This window comes from Carcharodon carcharias, chromosome 3, assembly GCF_017639515.1.
Source record: "Carcharodon carcharias isolate sCarCar2 chromosome 3, sCarCar2.pri, whole genome shotgun sequence".
Lineage (NCBI taxonomy): Eukaryota > Metazoa > Chordata > Chondrichthyes > Lamniformes > Lamnidae > Carcharodon > Carcharodon carcharias.
In genome coordinates this window covers 138,421,896-138,437,629 of record NC_054469.1, presented here as the reverse complement: position 1 = coordinate 138,437,629, position 15,734 = coordinate 138,421,896, and the positions used below count along the sequence as shown (strand labels likewise).

General features: G+C 41.6%; 1 protein-coding gene across 5 annotated transcripts in view; it reads left to right on the top strand.

Annotated features, from left to right (window-relative positions):
- Nucleotides 1-14,843, top strand: part of fam133b (family with sequence similarity 133 member B) — a 106,993-nt gene extending 92,150 nt beyond the window's left edge. For 4 of the 5 annotated variants that reach the window (XM_041184265.1, XM_041184264.1, XM_041184267.1 and 1 more), the window contains exons 12-14: nt 8,161-8,415; nt 9,689-9,946; nt 14,387-14,843. In XM_041184265.1, the coding sequence (XP_041040199.1) occupies nt 8,161-8,415; nt 9,689-9,946; nt 14,387-14,533 (660 nt within the window). In that variant the 3' untranslated portion in view covers nt 14,534-14,843. Of the gene's footprint in view, nt 1-8,160; nt 8,416-9,688; nt 9,947-14,386 lie in introns of those variants that run through there. The other variant, XR_005942623.1, reaches the window with a different exon arrangement.
- The last annotated feature ends 891 nt before the right edge of the window (nt 14,844-15,734 follow it).

Below are 15,734 nucleotides of genomic sequence, written 5' to 3'. Positions count from 1 at the left end.
CAAACTGTGCAATAGCTTCAGGATTTTAAGATGGTGCTACATTTCTACTTTAGGATCAGCTTTGACCCTCCCCCTGTCAGTGTTTTGGTCCCTCCAATCTTCCTGGAACCTCACAATGTGCAGGTAGACCTCCCTCCAATTATTCTCCAGCCTCTCCCAGTAACCCTGGAGCCCATAGTTATTGTGGTTGACATTCCAGCCCTGCCCCCTGAACCCAGCATTGTTGATGTCCCCTTGCTCCATGTGGACCTTGCAGCTCCCCATCTCAAGGCTGTGTGCACAGTGGAGAACCTGCGCCATCCCCAGGAGAGCTTTGAGTAACCCCCCTTGCCCCACCCCCATTACCTTTTCCCCGCTCTCCTCAAAGTCATGAGTGAGGTGAAGGTGGACAGCTGCACGTCACTGATATCTGGTTGCGATTCAGACTGGCCTAATTCCTGCTGGTGTGACCCGTAATTGGGAGAGAACATGATTCCAACATTTTGCACATTTAGTAAGTGTTCATGATATACTAATGCATGCAAATGGGATTCCTGACATGGATCAGTTGGAAATCTGATCCACCATCAGCCCACCAGAAAAGTGCTGAGGGTTAACATTCCTCTTGTTTTCATGCCAGTGGAATTCAGACTTTGGACCTCAGTTTTCCAATCTCACCTGCCACGAAACCTACCATTGTGGGGACAGAAGGGTCTGTTGAAGGGTCATGAGGACTCGAAATGTCAACACTTTTCTTCTCCGCCGATGCTGCCAGACCTGCTGAGTTTTTCCAGGTAATTCTGTTTTTGTTTTGGATTTCCAGCATCCGCAGTTTTTTTGTTTTTATCACATTCCTCTTGCTCAAGGGACATCACCACTCACTATCTCACGTACACTGTCACATTTCCATCTGGCCTCATCTCCTCTGAAGACTGGCTCCTCAGATCTCGCCCTCTTGAGGTCACTTGCACAGATCAACATGTGCCCCCACACAGACCCTGGGTCACCCTTCTTCCCCAGTACATCCCCCGCTCTGCAGCCTCTTCCCTTCCCCAAGCAAGTCATAGCTCTGCAGCTGTTGAAAAGCCACCCTCATCTCACGGCTGGTCTTGTAAGTATAGACCTGCTCATGAGTCCCCCTAAGAGTGATGTGGTGCTGCCTGCGAAGCCTGGCACTGATGACTTGGGGTGCTGCCCAAAGCAAGGTAGGTAAACAAGCATCAAAGTCCCAAGCGAAGTGCAGCTTGCCAAGTGCATGTTACTTATGTTCAGTTGTGAAACACTGCATGCTGACTTGCTCGGATGATCCAGCGTGTGAGGATGATTCCAGCGAGCTGGACTTATAATGATGTGCAGCAGGAAACATATCCCACCATTGACCGGCAGAGCAGACGATTGCAAACTGGTTTTGCAATGATGTGAGACCAATTTTTGGCCTTCCTGCCAATATTGACACACCCTCCATGATGCCTGACACCAGCGGGCATGGAAAATTCTGCCCATAAAGCTTGATTCCCAACCCTCCTTCAGTGTCTGCACGATGCTGGTCTCTATTTCACAGTGCAGTCCTGCCTGAGACCTACAGCACACATTGCGCACTGTCCTCCTAGAGTACAGAGGCACCCACCGTGAGCAGACCAATCCTACACCCTCACCAGCGTGGCATAACACTGGCATTGCTGAGAAACTGGAGCAGCACTATAGAGCTGAGTGTAACATTCAAAGCCTCCCTCCAAAGTCACGAGCAAAGTAGAGTGGACAGTTGCATGCCTCTTATATCCGGTCATGATTTAGACCAGTCTATTTTCCTATTGGTGTGGCACGTATTTGGGAGGGGGAACATGATTCCAGCAAGTAGTATTCTTAATGAGCATTCATGACATAGTATGCCTGCAACTGGTATTCCCAACATGGATTAACAGGAAACCCGACCCGGCAAGAGCCTGCAATGAAAGTGGTGAGGGGAAAATTCCAAATTAATTTCACGCTGGCGGGATTCCAACTTTTGGCCACTCTCTGAATTTTCCCCTCCTACCCGCCACCAAACCTGATGCTGGCAGGACTGGAAACTTCTTCGCTATACCTTTTTTCTTTCAAAAACAGCACATCCTTGTAACAGTCTCTCATGGGTATAGACTGTACCATCCTCTCTCCGGAGTGTCTAGCCTATGACTCCTGATGTCACTGTTAAATTATGGTCTGCATTACTCATTACCATAACTATTCTATTAATCTATTACACAGCACGAAGCAAGGGAGAAAATTGAAGTAAAGAAAGAAACTTTTTATGACAGTCCACCTCTCCTAGAGGACACAATCAATTGTTTTCAAATAACCATTCTGTTCTAATCTTTCCACACTCCACATTTTTGCAGAAATAAATATTTCACTTACTAAACCACAGAATTACCACAGAATTACCAGGTAGTTCAATATTTAACACTGAATTTAACACTTGCAGAGACATGGCTGCATAGACAACTTGGGCCCAAGGTATGACAGCTCAGTGGTCAGGAACTTCTTTGGAGCTGCTCCTGCTCTGCCACAATAACATCACCAGAAGTGTGACTGAAACCCCATCTGCAGGCACTAAGGGATTTCTGCTGATCTTCTGGCGAAGCTGCAAATTGGCAGCAATACTAAAAATCAAATCCAGTTCAAACCCTCTCTGACCATTGGTGAGGTGCCAGAGGACTGGAGGACTGCTAACATTTGCCATTATTAAAAAAGGGAGGCAGGGATAGACCAGGAAATTACAGGCCAGTCAGTCTAACCTCGGTGGTGGGCAAGTTACTAGAAAGAATTCTGAGGGACAGAATATTTCTGCACTTGGAGGTAGTCAGCATGGATTTGTTAAGGGAAGGTCATGTTTGACAAATTTTATTGAATTTTTTGAGGAGGTAACCAAGAGTGTTGATGAGGTTAATGCATTTGATGTGGTCTACATGGACTTTAGCAAGGCTTTTGATAAGGTCCCTCATGGTAGACTGGTCAAGAAAGTAAGAGCCCAGGGGATCCAAGGCAAATTGGCAGGTTGGATCCAAAATTGGCTGAGAGGCAGGAAGCAGAGTGTGATGGTAGAGGGATGTTTCAGTGACTGGAAGTCTGTTTCCAGTGGGGTTCTGCAGGACTCAGTGCTGGGGCCCTTGCTGTTTGTGGTGTACATAAATTGCTTGTATTTAAATGTAGGGGGTATGATCAAGAAGTTTGCGGATGACACAAAAATTGGTAGGGTGGTAAATAATGAGAAAGATAGACGTAAACTGCAGGAGGATATTAATGGACAGATCAGGTGGGCAGAAGAGCGGCAAATGGAATTCAACTCAGAAAAGTGTGAGGTAATGCACTTGAGGAGGGCTAACAAGGCAAGGGATTACACTATGAATGGTAGGACCCTGGAAAGTACTGAAGATCAGAGAGACCTTGGTGTGCACATCCACAGGTCCCTGAAGGTAGCAGGGCTGGTAGATAAGGTGGATAAGAAGGCATATGGGATACTTGCCTTTATTAGCCAAGGCCTAGAATACAAGAGCAAGGAGGTTATGCTGGAACTGTATAAATCGCTGGTTAGGCCACAACTGTAGTACTGAGTGCAGTTCTGGTCACCACATTACAGGAAGGATGTGATTACAATGAAGGTGATGCTGCCTGGTCTGGAGGATCTGAGCTATGAGGATAGATTGGATGAGCTGGGGTTGTTTTCCCTGGAGCAGCGAAGGTTGAGAGGGGACCTGATAGATGTGTATAAGGTTATGTGGGACATAGATAGGGTGGGTAGGAAAGCACTTTTTCCATTAGTAGAGGGGTCAATAACCAGGGAGAATAGAATTAAGGTAAGAGGTAGAAGGCTAAGAGGGGAGTTGAGGAGAATTTCTTTTACCCAGAGGGTGGTAGGAGTCTGGAACTCACTGCCTGCAAGGATGGTTAAGTCAGAAACACTTGTCACATTTAATAAGTATTTAGATATTCACTTGCATTGCCAGAGCCTCCAGGGCTATGGGCCAAGCACTGGAAAATGGGATTAGTGTAGTCAGATCTTTGTTTATCGGCGTGGATATGATAGGCCGAATTACCTCATTCTGTGCTGCAAACGCCTGAGCCTATGGGCAGGATTGTTCAGTCGGTGTGTGGGAGCGAGCCCGACACACCAACACATAAAATGACGTGGGATGACATCAGGCATGCGTCCCAACGTCATCGCATTGTGTTGTGATGTCTTGTTCGGCGGGCGTGCACCAGAGTTGGCTGTGAGCCCGCCGATATGTAAATGACCTATTAAGGCCATTAAGGAAGTGATTAGTGACATTGTTAACCCTGCCTGTCCAACCTAACGGTTGGCGGGCAGGCAAAAAGGCCAAGCGGCCTTCACGAGCGGGTTGAGGTTTCCTAAAGCTCTTATTAAATAAATTTTTAAAATTTCATAAATATAAAAACATGTCCCATCTCATGTGCATAGTCATGAGGGAATATGTTTAAATACATTTTTAAAACTTCTATTTAATAATTTCAAAAGCCCTTCAATCTCCCTGGGACAGCTCTGTGCCTCAGGGAGATTGAAGCACTCTTTTGTGCACATGTGCGAAGGTGCGCTGGCCCCAACTCTCCCTCCTCCCCCCGTCTGCACAGGTAGCGCTGAGCCCACCCGCCACCTGAAAAATTCAGGCCTATGAGTCTGAAATTTTGTGGCCAATATGTTTCTGAAGACCGGTTTTTACTAACGGGCTGTATCGCAAATGTTATGCAATCCCCGTGAAACTTATATTTTTAAATCGCAAGGTGGTGAGGTAGAAAGTGAAATTTGGGTAAGCCACGTTCATTGATAGAAATCAAGAGTCTTTCCAGGTTTTTAGGGAGTGAACTTGTATGATTCAATGTACTGTCAGGAGTAAATTACCATATCTGCCAATTTCCATGGTTATAAACATGAATGGTCAAAGTACCCACTATTTACCCCATTTTTTACTTCATAGCTTTCCATTTTTTTCCTGTTTGCCTGCCTTGGGACAGATCTTGAAGGCAGGGAGAGCAAAGTTGGAGCAATGGAAATGGGCTGGGAAGCGGAAAGGAAACTGAAGTAGGGGTTGAAGAGAGAGTACAGTACATAGAAGCAAGTAGGCCTAAAGTCCATAAACGCAAGGAAGAAGAGACAACAGCCAAGTGGGAAAAAATGTGGGCCAGAAGGGGAAGCGGAACACAGGAGAAATAGGGGTATGACCAGGGAGCAAGGAAGAAAGTGGAATAAAGCCTATGTAGGAGCAACCCAAAGCAGACCAGAGTGAAAACCAGAGGCAGAGTCACGAAGGGAGGCAGGAGTATTCCTGGAATGATTAGAATTATAGGATGTCAAGTGGGGCCAGATACCTCTGTAGCCCATAGAAAGGAGTTGGAAGAATGGGCAGTAAGGTGCAATGTCATTGTCCACTGTTGGAAGCCTGCAATTACACTAATGGGCAAATAAAGTGTTGGCATCAGAATTTCTCATTATAGGCGGGGTCAATATCATGGGGATTCTCCCCTTCTTCCACCGTGACATCTGTGCAAAAGTAATGGAAACCTCAAAGCAATGTAAAAGCCATTGTTTGCATGTCTGTGCCACCAGAGTTATAGTGAATGATCTCAGAAGTGGCACCATAAAAAACGTTTCACTCAAAAGTCATGAAATAGGAAACAAGTAATATTGACATTAAGTGCACATTAAATGCGATATTTTTAAAAAATACTTTCAGGTGCCCAGGGCATTGTAAATAGGATATCAAAGAATATGCTGTTCTTTTATCAGTGGGTTGGTTTGCAGAGGAACTGCCAGTCCAACTCCTCCCATTACCACCCTCACTCTCACCACCCTCCCTACAATTTAGTCAGGCTAAAATACTGTAGAAGTCAAGGAACACAAGAAATAGGGGCAGAAGTAGACCATATGGCCTGTTGTGCATGCTTCACCATTCAATGTGACCTTTGAAGCCTTGAAAAATCCCTCCAAAAACAAGGGTTGATTTATATATCCAGTATAAAAATGAACTGCCGTTGTGGGTGTGGGTGTTCACCATTTTGAAATTACATTGGCATCTGACCCAAGAGTGGGCATATCTTAAACTCCACATCTTCGCAACACAGTCTGAATCGCCTGCTTGCTATCTTGCGCTTGGTTATAAAGTACTTATAAAAGAAGTAAAACATGCATTTGTAGGGTGATAAATTGAGGCTGACTACTAATGTAAGGGTATAGCATGTTGTGGCTGAAAAGGGGGATTGATTTATACAACAAGAATCTACAAAAACATGATTTTTGGAGCTGGTAAAATGGGGTCGTCCTATTAGCCGGATCGACTTACAGGCCACGAGTTATGGTATCTTTCTTGACATTAATCACAGGATGTAATGGAGATCAGTTAAGATTTCATACAAATTACTTACTGAGAGGCTAGAAAAAACATGAGAGAAATTTTATGGAGTTGACCAATGATCAAGTTGAAGGTTTCCCACAGCTAAATACACAACTCTATATCCCTTTTTTGGCATTTTAATTTCTGCCTGGTCCAGCAGAATTCCAGCTCACAACACTAGTTGTCCAGGGAATTTCCACAGGTAGAATTTGTGTGGGAAGCTTGATCAATGGTACTACATTCTTCTTTCTTGGGCTGACATATAATACTAAAATCAAACAAGAGCTCACATATACTTGGATTAAACACTAATGCTGGGAAGTTCCCATCACAGCAAAGATACAACTTCAGTGGATCTCCCGCTAAGGGACCATATTGCAGCCCTTACGTAGTTCACAAAGTCCTTCATACCTCTAACTATGCATTTGAAAATCATCTTAGAATTACTGGACTTGATAATAGGGAATTACATGAAGAAACAATGCCCAGCCATTTTCATTGTCCCATGTTTCTCAGTTACTCATAATTTTTCACCAAAGCTGTAGCACATCATTATTTCAAAGCAGGATTAGGAGAGACCAGGGATATACAGTTACCACTGACAAAGAAGACATGTCTAAGCCATGATCTTGTTGAATGGCGGAGCAGGCGTGAGAGGACAAAAGACCTACTCCTGCTCATAATTCATATGTTTGTTATGTTCCATTTTGATCACTAATATAAGGCCTCAGAAAAATTCATGCTGGTGAGAGCGGTGATGAATCTTGTTGTGAACTCTTGAAAGGCTCTATACCTTAGTTGAGCCTACCAAGCAAAGAAACAGAATGTTTGTAATTGAAGAGAGTTTAATACTTGGATCCACTTGAAGATAATATCTAAAAAGTCAATGGTTACTGTTCAAAGCTGACAAACAAATGAAGTTCTCCTTTTTCGGACCACAGATTAAGAACAATCCAAATTAGAAGTCTTGTAATGGTTAGGCTAATTCATTGGTCATTTTTTGTTGTTTCCATGATGTTTAGTTCAATTCCTGTGGAGATTCTGAACTCAGCGAATCATTGGTTGTTTCTTTGACTCTTGTATATAGACTTCTTAATTTCAAAGTAGGATTATGTGAGATTGTGAATGTGATTCTGAAGCGTTAATTTCTCTCACCATTGATTTTCAACTTCTGCCCGGGGCAGCAAATTTGTAATGCCAGTTGAAATCCAGCCACATAGAGCTTTTTCTAAATTTTGGTTAATGACACTATGGCAAAAAACTGAGGCATTTTTGTCGACATTGGAATATTTATTGGATCCTTTAGTCTAATACACAGCATTAAATTAGGTTCTTCAGACTGAAGTGGCCATTTTGCTTTGTGGTGCATCAGCCCCTTTAAAGTTTCTTGCTGTCTCTTTGGGTATCACTCCTACTGCAATGCCCCTGGGATTTTCCTCTGTTGCAATGGGAGGCCTCCTTTTGAAACCAGGAACTCTGTTGGGTGCCCATGTGCATTTGAAATGACCCAGCAAGGAAACTGAGCTGTGTTGCACTGGTGGTAGTGGCACAATTTGGCAGCACAAAACTATCACAATGACACCTAATGCATGAGTGTGAAAGTGCTTGTCAGCTATTTTAACAGAGGCATCACCCAGTTAAAAATAAGGGTACTGACCCCACCACTACAATATTGTTTGTATAGCAATATCACATAGGATAATTTGTTTGTTTGGATCACATTTGTAAGCTCTAACTCTTGGTTCTGATGTATAGAAACCTTCACAAAGTTATAATATTTTCTTGGATTTATATTTAGACAGTCTGCTGTTTTGGTGGCTCGAAGTGCTGTCCAAGAGACTCCACAGGTGATTTCTCTCCATCATCTACGGCACTGAAGTATCAGAGCATTCCAGCGGAAAGCAAGACGCCCGAAATGGAGGCAAATGCTCTGAGCAACAGTGTTAGCAGTGACAGCTCCGTAATTTATTGCGATAAGTTACATTACTGTCCAAATGGAAATACCTGCTGTAGAATGCAGAATGGAGATTGGAGCTGCTGTCCACAAACTTCGGTATGTTACATACTGTATTAATAAAATATAAATTATGAATTTACATTTATATTTTTTTAAGTTGTCCAAATCCCCACAGTGAAAGGGAACTAACTTTACATTACGTCCTCACTCTAATTATATTAAGCACATTTTGCAATTTTCCTGATTCTGTGACTGGAGACTGGAAATGGAGGAAAATGCAAACAACTGATATTCTCATTGCTTGCAATGGTGCACTCTGATATGGAGCTGGTGATCTTATCATGGCCACTAGCATGAATGGCTTCAATCTGCATTGAGCCTGAATGGACTTTCCCTGCAGCGCATTTAAGCGTGGTTACATTATATTAATACAGCAAAAATCGGTTTCAGATAACGTAAATGTTTCCAGATTTCTTGAAGTCAACTGCTGGAACTACACATCTCTTTTAACCTACAATAGTTACCAGGATAAAAAAGGACTTTGGTCCTTTTGACACCCTTATATGTTCACCTTTCCATACTGCCCTCAATTCCATTTTTGTTCTGCTTTGCACGCCAATGTTGTAAATTCTCAAGGTCACCCCTACCTGACTGTAAAGCAAAGTGCACCCAGATGTGGTACATTATTTATTGAGTGGGATAGGGAACACCCAGGGATGGTAATGGAGGAATTTGGGGCATTGCCTCAGAGCTGTGGATCTGTGAAATGACTATGTCAAGCCATTGTTGTTGACATCTTTTGATATTCTGCTTCTATCACTGCTTGTTTGTCGCTACAACCACACCAACCCCCTCCACCTCTCTGTCTCTCTATCTCTCCGCCCCCCACACACACACCTTAAACCAGCTTATATTTCAGCTCTTTCCTGGACTCGAACTCAAGTTCTGTCGAAGGGTCATGAGGACTCGAAACGTCAACTCTTTTCTTCTCCGCCGATGCTGCCAGACCTGCTGAGTTTTTCCAGGTAATTCTGTTTTTGTTTTGGATTTCCAGCATCCGCAGTTTTTTTGTTTTTATTAATAAAATAAGATTAGTAGTGGTAAACATAGTAAACTGTCTGCAGCAACCTCTCACTTGTTTACTGCGGTGGGCACTTGAGGAGAATAAACTTGCAGAGCAACAGGATAGACTTGGGGAATGACACTGACTCTACAAAGAACCGACATGGGCTGACGGGCCAAATGGCTTTCTTCTGTGCCAATAAGATTCTATGACACTCCCTTTCCTTAATGTTTTTACAAACAATTTTTTAGTGAAAGTTACCTGCTTTACTTGTGAAATAACTCTTTGGTCTTTATTTCCAATTAGGCCGTTTGTTGTAAAGATGGTGTCCACTGCTGTCCTCATGGCACCAAATGTGATATTCAAAGGTTAAGGTGTATAATGGATAGTAACAGTATCCCATGGCTTATCAAGAAACCTGCTCAGATTGTGTCAGAAGATCTACAGAATAGTCTCAGCAGTGATGGCCCACTGGTTTATTGTGATGACACCCATGTTTGTAAAGCTGGAAGCACGTGCTGCAAGATGTGGTCTAAAGAATGGGGATGCTGCCCATTTCCTAATGTAAGTCACTATTGATGGCATGGACTGTGTATTTGTTAAAACACTACTTGTTTATCTCAGTCATTTGAATCTGAGGAGTCATTCAATGTCCACATCAGAAACAGTTTAATTGAAAAATACTATTGCAACATACAAAGGCCACTTTACAATTCTGAGTGAATTATGAATCAATTCATTGATATAATGGCACCAATCGCTCAAAAGGGATTTGGTAAACATATTATGAGTTTGTTTATTTAGGCTAGGCACATGAGAACAGCGATACAAAGGTAAAAAAGTTGAAGACATCAGCAGCAGAGCTTTGTGTGTGTGCTCTGTCCAAAGGCAAAAGCGAAACTTGTGGTATTAAGATAAGACCAGTCAAATCTGTGAGTTTCTAGTAAGCAAAGGTTTTATTCAAGCATATGCTGGGAGGACATAGCCTGGTTCTACAGTGTGTCTCTCTCCGATATAAAGGCTGCGTAGCATATTTATATCTTTTAGTTATCACATTTCACTATACTGCCTAGTACAACCTCTAGTCATATATATTACAAGCAGAATTATTCAAGCTGCAGATATCTGTTATTTCAATGGGAGGCTGGGAAATGCCTCAGTTCTAACACCTCCTAGTCTGTGCCCTTATCACCCTAACATTTGTTTACCCATCCTGTGAAGGTTATTAAGTTTTATGACTTGTGATTGTAAGTTGGGTTCCCAAAGTACCATATCCATTGCCTATGTGTTGGCAATATCTCCCATCATGCCTAGAAAGAGGTCTCATGGCTGCACTGGTCTACTTTAAAGCTGCTAATATTCATACTACATTTGCCTATTTTTTTAAGCTGTTAATGCACATCTTAATATCAGTTTGAATATCTATTTATTTCATTATCCCACTTCAGACCCTCCTTTTCAACCTCTGGTCAGGCACTAACTGGCCCAGGAGGGACATTCCCCCAGATCCTCTGCTCACCAGAAAAATCTATGCATCCTACTAGAGTCCAGTCTGCCACTCTACTGTTGTCTTACAGGCTTTGCCTAAGTCCTATTGACCTAAACTAGGCCCAGAACCACCATTTCATTAAATTGTGAAATGCTCATAAACGTTCCCGATTTTTGTATTCTCTGGGAAGGGAACTTCAGTTGCCGTGGATACCGAGGACTATCCTTTATTGGCCAGCATTACGACCCGCACTGCTTGGAATACCATCAAACTCTGATAACAGCAAATACAGAGACTGCAACAGATGCAACGGCTGCTGTCACCCTCCCTACTTCCCAGCAGTTATACTGCATTCTTGCCCTAACATTTGTTTATCCATCCCGTGAAGATTATTAAGTTTTATAACTCATGATTGTCAGTTGGGTTCCTACAGTACCATACCCATCATTTCTATGTGCTAGCTATATTTCCGTCATGCTTAGAAAGAGCTTTCATGGTTGCCCTGGTGTATGTTAAAGCTTTTAATATTCATACTACATTTGCCTATTTTTTTAAGCTGTTAATACACGCCTTAATATCAGTTTTAATATCTAATTGTTTCATTACCCCACTTCAAAGCTAAGACTGGATTGCATGACACGCTTCCCTGCTAGTGATGCCATGCTACTATCTCTTAAAGGCATATTACAACATTCCCTTTTCTTTTTAAAGATAAGTTCCCTCCTTCCAAAGAAGTATAACTATTTACAATATGTGTTAATGTTTATTACCATTACATAAGTGCATAGAATAGATGAATCTATGGGTCCCTAAAGCCTAGAGGTAATCTGCTCGTACGCCTTGATCTCGTAATGGTAATAAAGACAAAAAGTTCTGGAAAAACTCAGCAGCTGGCAGCATCTGTGGAGAGAGAAACAGAGTTAGTATTTCAAGTCTGTATGATTCTTCTTCAGAGGATTTGTTATGGCCTTAACATCCTCTATTTTTCTTGGATTGGGATGTGAACCAGCACTGGAATAAATAGAATGGAATAAATTTATCTGCTGCATATTGGCACATTTCAGAATGTTGAACACTAATTCTTCATTATGTGCCGCTTACACCAATAAGTGTAGATTATGGTTATGTTCTTGCTTAGTTCTACCCACAACAGCAATGTCATCAGCAATGCAGATGCACCCTGGCACAGTGCATGTAATGTGGTCCATCTAACTTTGAAAGAGACCCTGGTTAACACAGCCCAAAAAGAAGTTGTTGAAAACAGTATTGTCTGAATGGGGTATGGAATGTAGTAAGCACTTGGGTCTTCACAGCAAGATGTACTGACCAGTAGCCATGCTTGGCATCAATCTTTGAGAAGAATTTTACACCTGCAAATCTCACATTTAACTCTTCAAATTGGGCATTTTGTAAGGACAACATTTCAAATCTGCGTTTAACCGTAGTGGATCGAGGCATACTCTCAATTATCTGTCCTTCTTTATGACATGTGATTGAGCTGTACCAACCTTTGCGCTCTTGCACTCTTCTAATAGTACCATATTTCTCCATTTTGTCTAGTGCGGCCTTCAATTTGTATTGTAAGTGGATGCTGTACTTAAATATCTGAATGTTAGGTCATGAACAGAGATGATAGGAGTAGTTTTCAGGGTTGATCTGCCTTGTGAAGTCTGATTGATTTCATGCATTCTGACTAGTACAAGGTCACAGCATCCCAGTAGACTTACAATACCTGGGCCTTTAGTTTCCATGATGTAGACTATCAAAGACACAATCAATCCTCCAGGGTATTAGTACTCCAGGACTATTGAACCTGCACATGGACTTAGTGAATGGTTGTACGTTGAAACTTTCATGGTAGTAGGTTTCACCATAGCCTTCCATGTCTGTGGATACATGTCTTTTGGAATTCGCAGGGGTAGTAGTTGGCACTTGCCCTTGTGTCAATCTTGGTCAATAATGAGTAGTTACTAACTTTCTTAGGGCAGCTAATTTGAATCTTGGCAAACACTTCAGATATTGAGATGGCATCTATGTTTTCCACGAGATTGACAGTGTGAAACATGTTTTCAATGCTCTTTGTCTCATCGTGCACAGCATCGTCATTTTCTGGTTCATCAGTCACCTTGTTTATATGTTTCTGATGGGATACCGGATGGTTATTCATTTTGCTGAATGGATACTGGATGGTCATTCTTATTGCTTGAAGGTACCCATTATGTATGGTCTGTTTGCATAAGTACACAGCTTTTAGCTGCATCAGCCTTTGCCCAAGTGCATTGCCGCTGCCAATGGCCCTTTCAGCCAGATGCCTTGCAGAATTGCTGGAAAGCCAGTCATTTCCTTGGTGCACGCAGAAGGCCACACCTTCCACACGTCTTGCTAGGTTTGGGTGTTCTAGTAAGTGCATCAACAATTGGGTAATATGTAGGACATGTAAGCTTCATTGACCTGCAAAGATCATTTCATACTTACCTTCATCCTTGAGTAGTTCTTCGATGCTACATGTTTTGGGTTTGTCCAGCAGGTCTTTCTGGGATGCTTCCACGGGAGTGGATGTGATCACCAACTCAACAATTCTGTTTGCTAGCTCTGTATTTGAAAAATCACAGTATGTTCTCTGCGTCTGCAAGCTGTTGTCGAAATGACATGAACTCTAGTCGATGAATGTGGAAGTTTGATGTGATTCTGAACCGGACTTCCAATGTCGTCCATATCTTTTGGGGATCCTTTGGTCTTCTGCTGTTAATCATGACATGTTCAGCCTGTGTGGACCTTCATTCCCAATTACTAGATGAAGTTTTGTGGCTTGTTTGTCTGATTCAAACATACCTGAATCAAGAAGGTTGGAGGTTTTCTTATGCCGTGTAGCATGATCTAGGTTCTGTTCACCATTTCGTACCTGTGCTTAATCTTGCTGCTAGGATGTTTGACCACTGCTGAGCACCATGTTGTGTTGTTATAATGATAAGGACACCAATCATTCATAAGGGATCGGGTAAACATTTTGTGCATTAATTTATTTAGATTAGGCACAAGAGAACAGTGATACAAAGGTAGGAAGCTTGCAGAGCTGTGTGTGTGTGTGTGTGTGTGTGTGTGTGTGTGTCTGTGCTCTGCCCAAAGACAAAAGTGAAACTAAGACTGGATCACATGACACACTTCCCTTTTGGTGATGTCATGCTGCTATCCCTTAAAGGCATTTTACAACACAATGTGTTATCATTTATATTGCTCCAATTGATCATTGAATATGTAGTAGTAATAAAGATGAATTCCAGTTTGTTTTTATAAAAATATTTTCAATGATTTAGAAGCATGACAGGCCAACTTTCCTGTTTTCATTGTCACAAATATAAATCTGTTTTACCAAAACTACGTTCTGCTTAGCTAGGGTATATTTATTGTAAACATAACATGCTGGATCAAAGAATCCATTTATTTATTAGCTTTCTTTATTTTAATCACTCAACTGTAATTTTGTCTCATTGGTATTTCCTGCATTTCCTTCTCAGGCTCATTGTTGCTGGGATGGGCTACACTGCTGCCCCAGATTCCACTACTGTGATTGGAAAAGACATCTCTGCAAACGTTTTTTCCCTCCATACAACAAATTCCAGTTCTCATCAGCCAAAAATGCAGAAGAATCTGAAAATTTTTAAAGCCATCCTGTGCACGTAATGCTGCTGAATTTAAGTTGACAGAGAAGACGTTCTATTTTGCAGCTACAGATGTAGAAACAGCATCGATTTTGTTAAGTTGCTATTTGTTTCTTTTTGTTAGATACTTCCAGTAATCAGATTTTTTTTCAAAAATCATTCTTTATTTGGCTACTTTACTAGAATTTGTCTAAAAGAATATAATCAGCTTGTCAAATTTGTTTTTCTTTTGTTTTAAGGCAACTCTTCATTGGCTTTTAGCAGCAAACACATGTATCTTATTAATCACAATTAAACAAGCATCAAAAATGTGGCAGAAGGATTTATTTATTATGTCAGTTGAAAAATGTTAATTTTCTTTATTTGGAAATGGAAACTATCTACTCTGTCTCTTCTCTTATTCATACTATATATAAATGATTAAATTAAAAATCACCAAAGTGAGATTAAAACCATTCAAAGAGATGACATTGAATCTGAATAACAGCACTGAAACAAGGCACCAAATCTCCACCAGTGTTATTCTTCACATGGTCCATCTAATCTCATGTTTGCTCATCATACCCTTTAATGTTCCTCTCATTTTTAAGCAACTTTTAAAGAAACATGAACTGGGAAATTTCCTTTGAGCTGATCCTGCACTGTGGTTGTAGCTTCACTGGTTGTGTGGCACAAACTTTGGACAGATTTTGTGGGCGTGGGAGGTTGATATAGCAATCTGTCAATGTTCACTGTCGTTAATGATCTGAAATTGACTGCAATTTCAGGATCCCAGGCAAAAAGAGATTAGCATAGAAATCCTGAAGTTGCTAACTGTTACTCAGGGTTCCAACACAGGCTGCATTGTGATCGCTGCACCCTGCTCCCCCAACCCCTTCCAGCAGAGTTGGCAAGAACTGAAATCAGTGAGAAATTCAACTTTCCCACACCCATATCGCTACCTGAAACTCCAATAAAAGTTCCACCTTGTTTAAATTGGTGTGACTGGATTTTTAACAGCAATGTGATTAACAAAATGTGATGAATAACTTGCACTGCAAAACAAAATTGCAGAATCATTGAGTGCTGTGAAATAATAGATTTTTGAAAGCTACTTTCTCAAATAGTTTCTTTTTTAAAGATTTTTCTCAATAACTGAGCTTTTACCTTCACCCCAATATGTTCCAATCTTTAATGTGCTCTCTGTCAGTATTCTTAAAAGTGA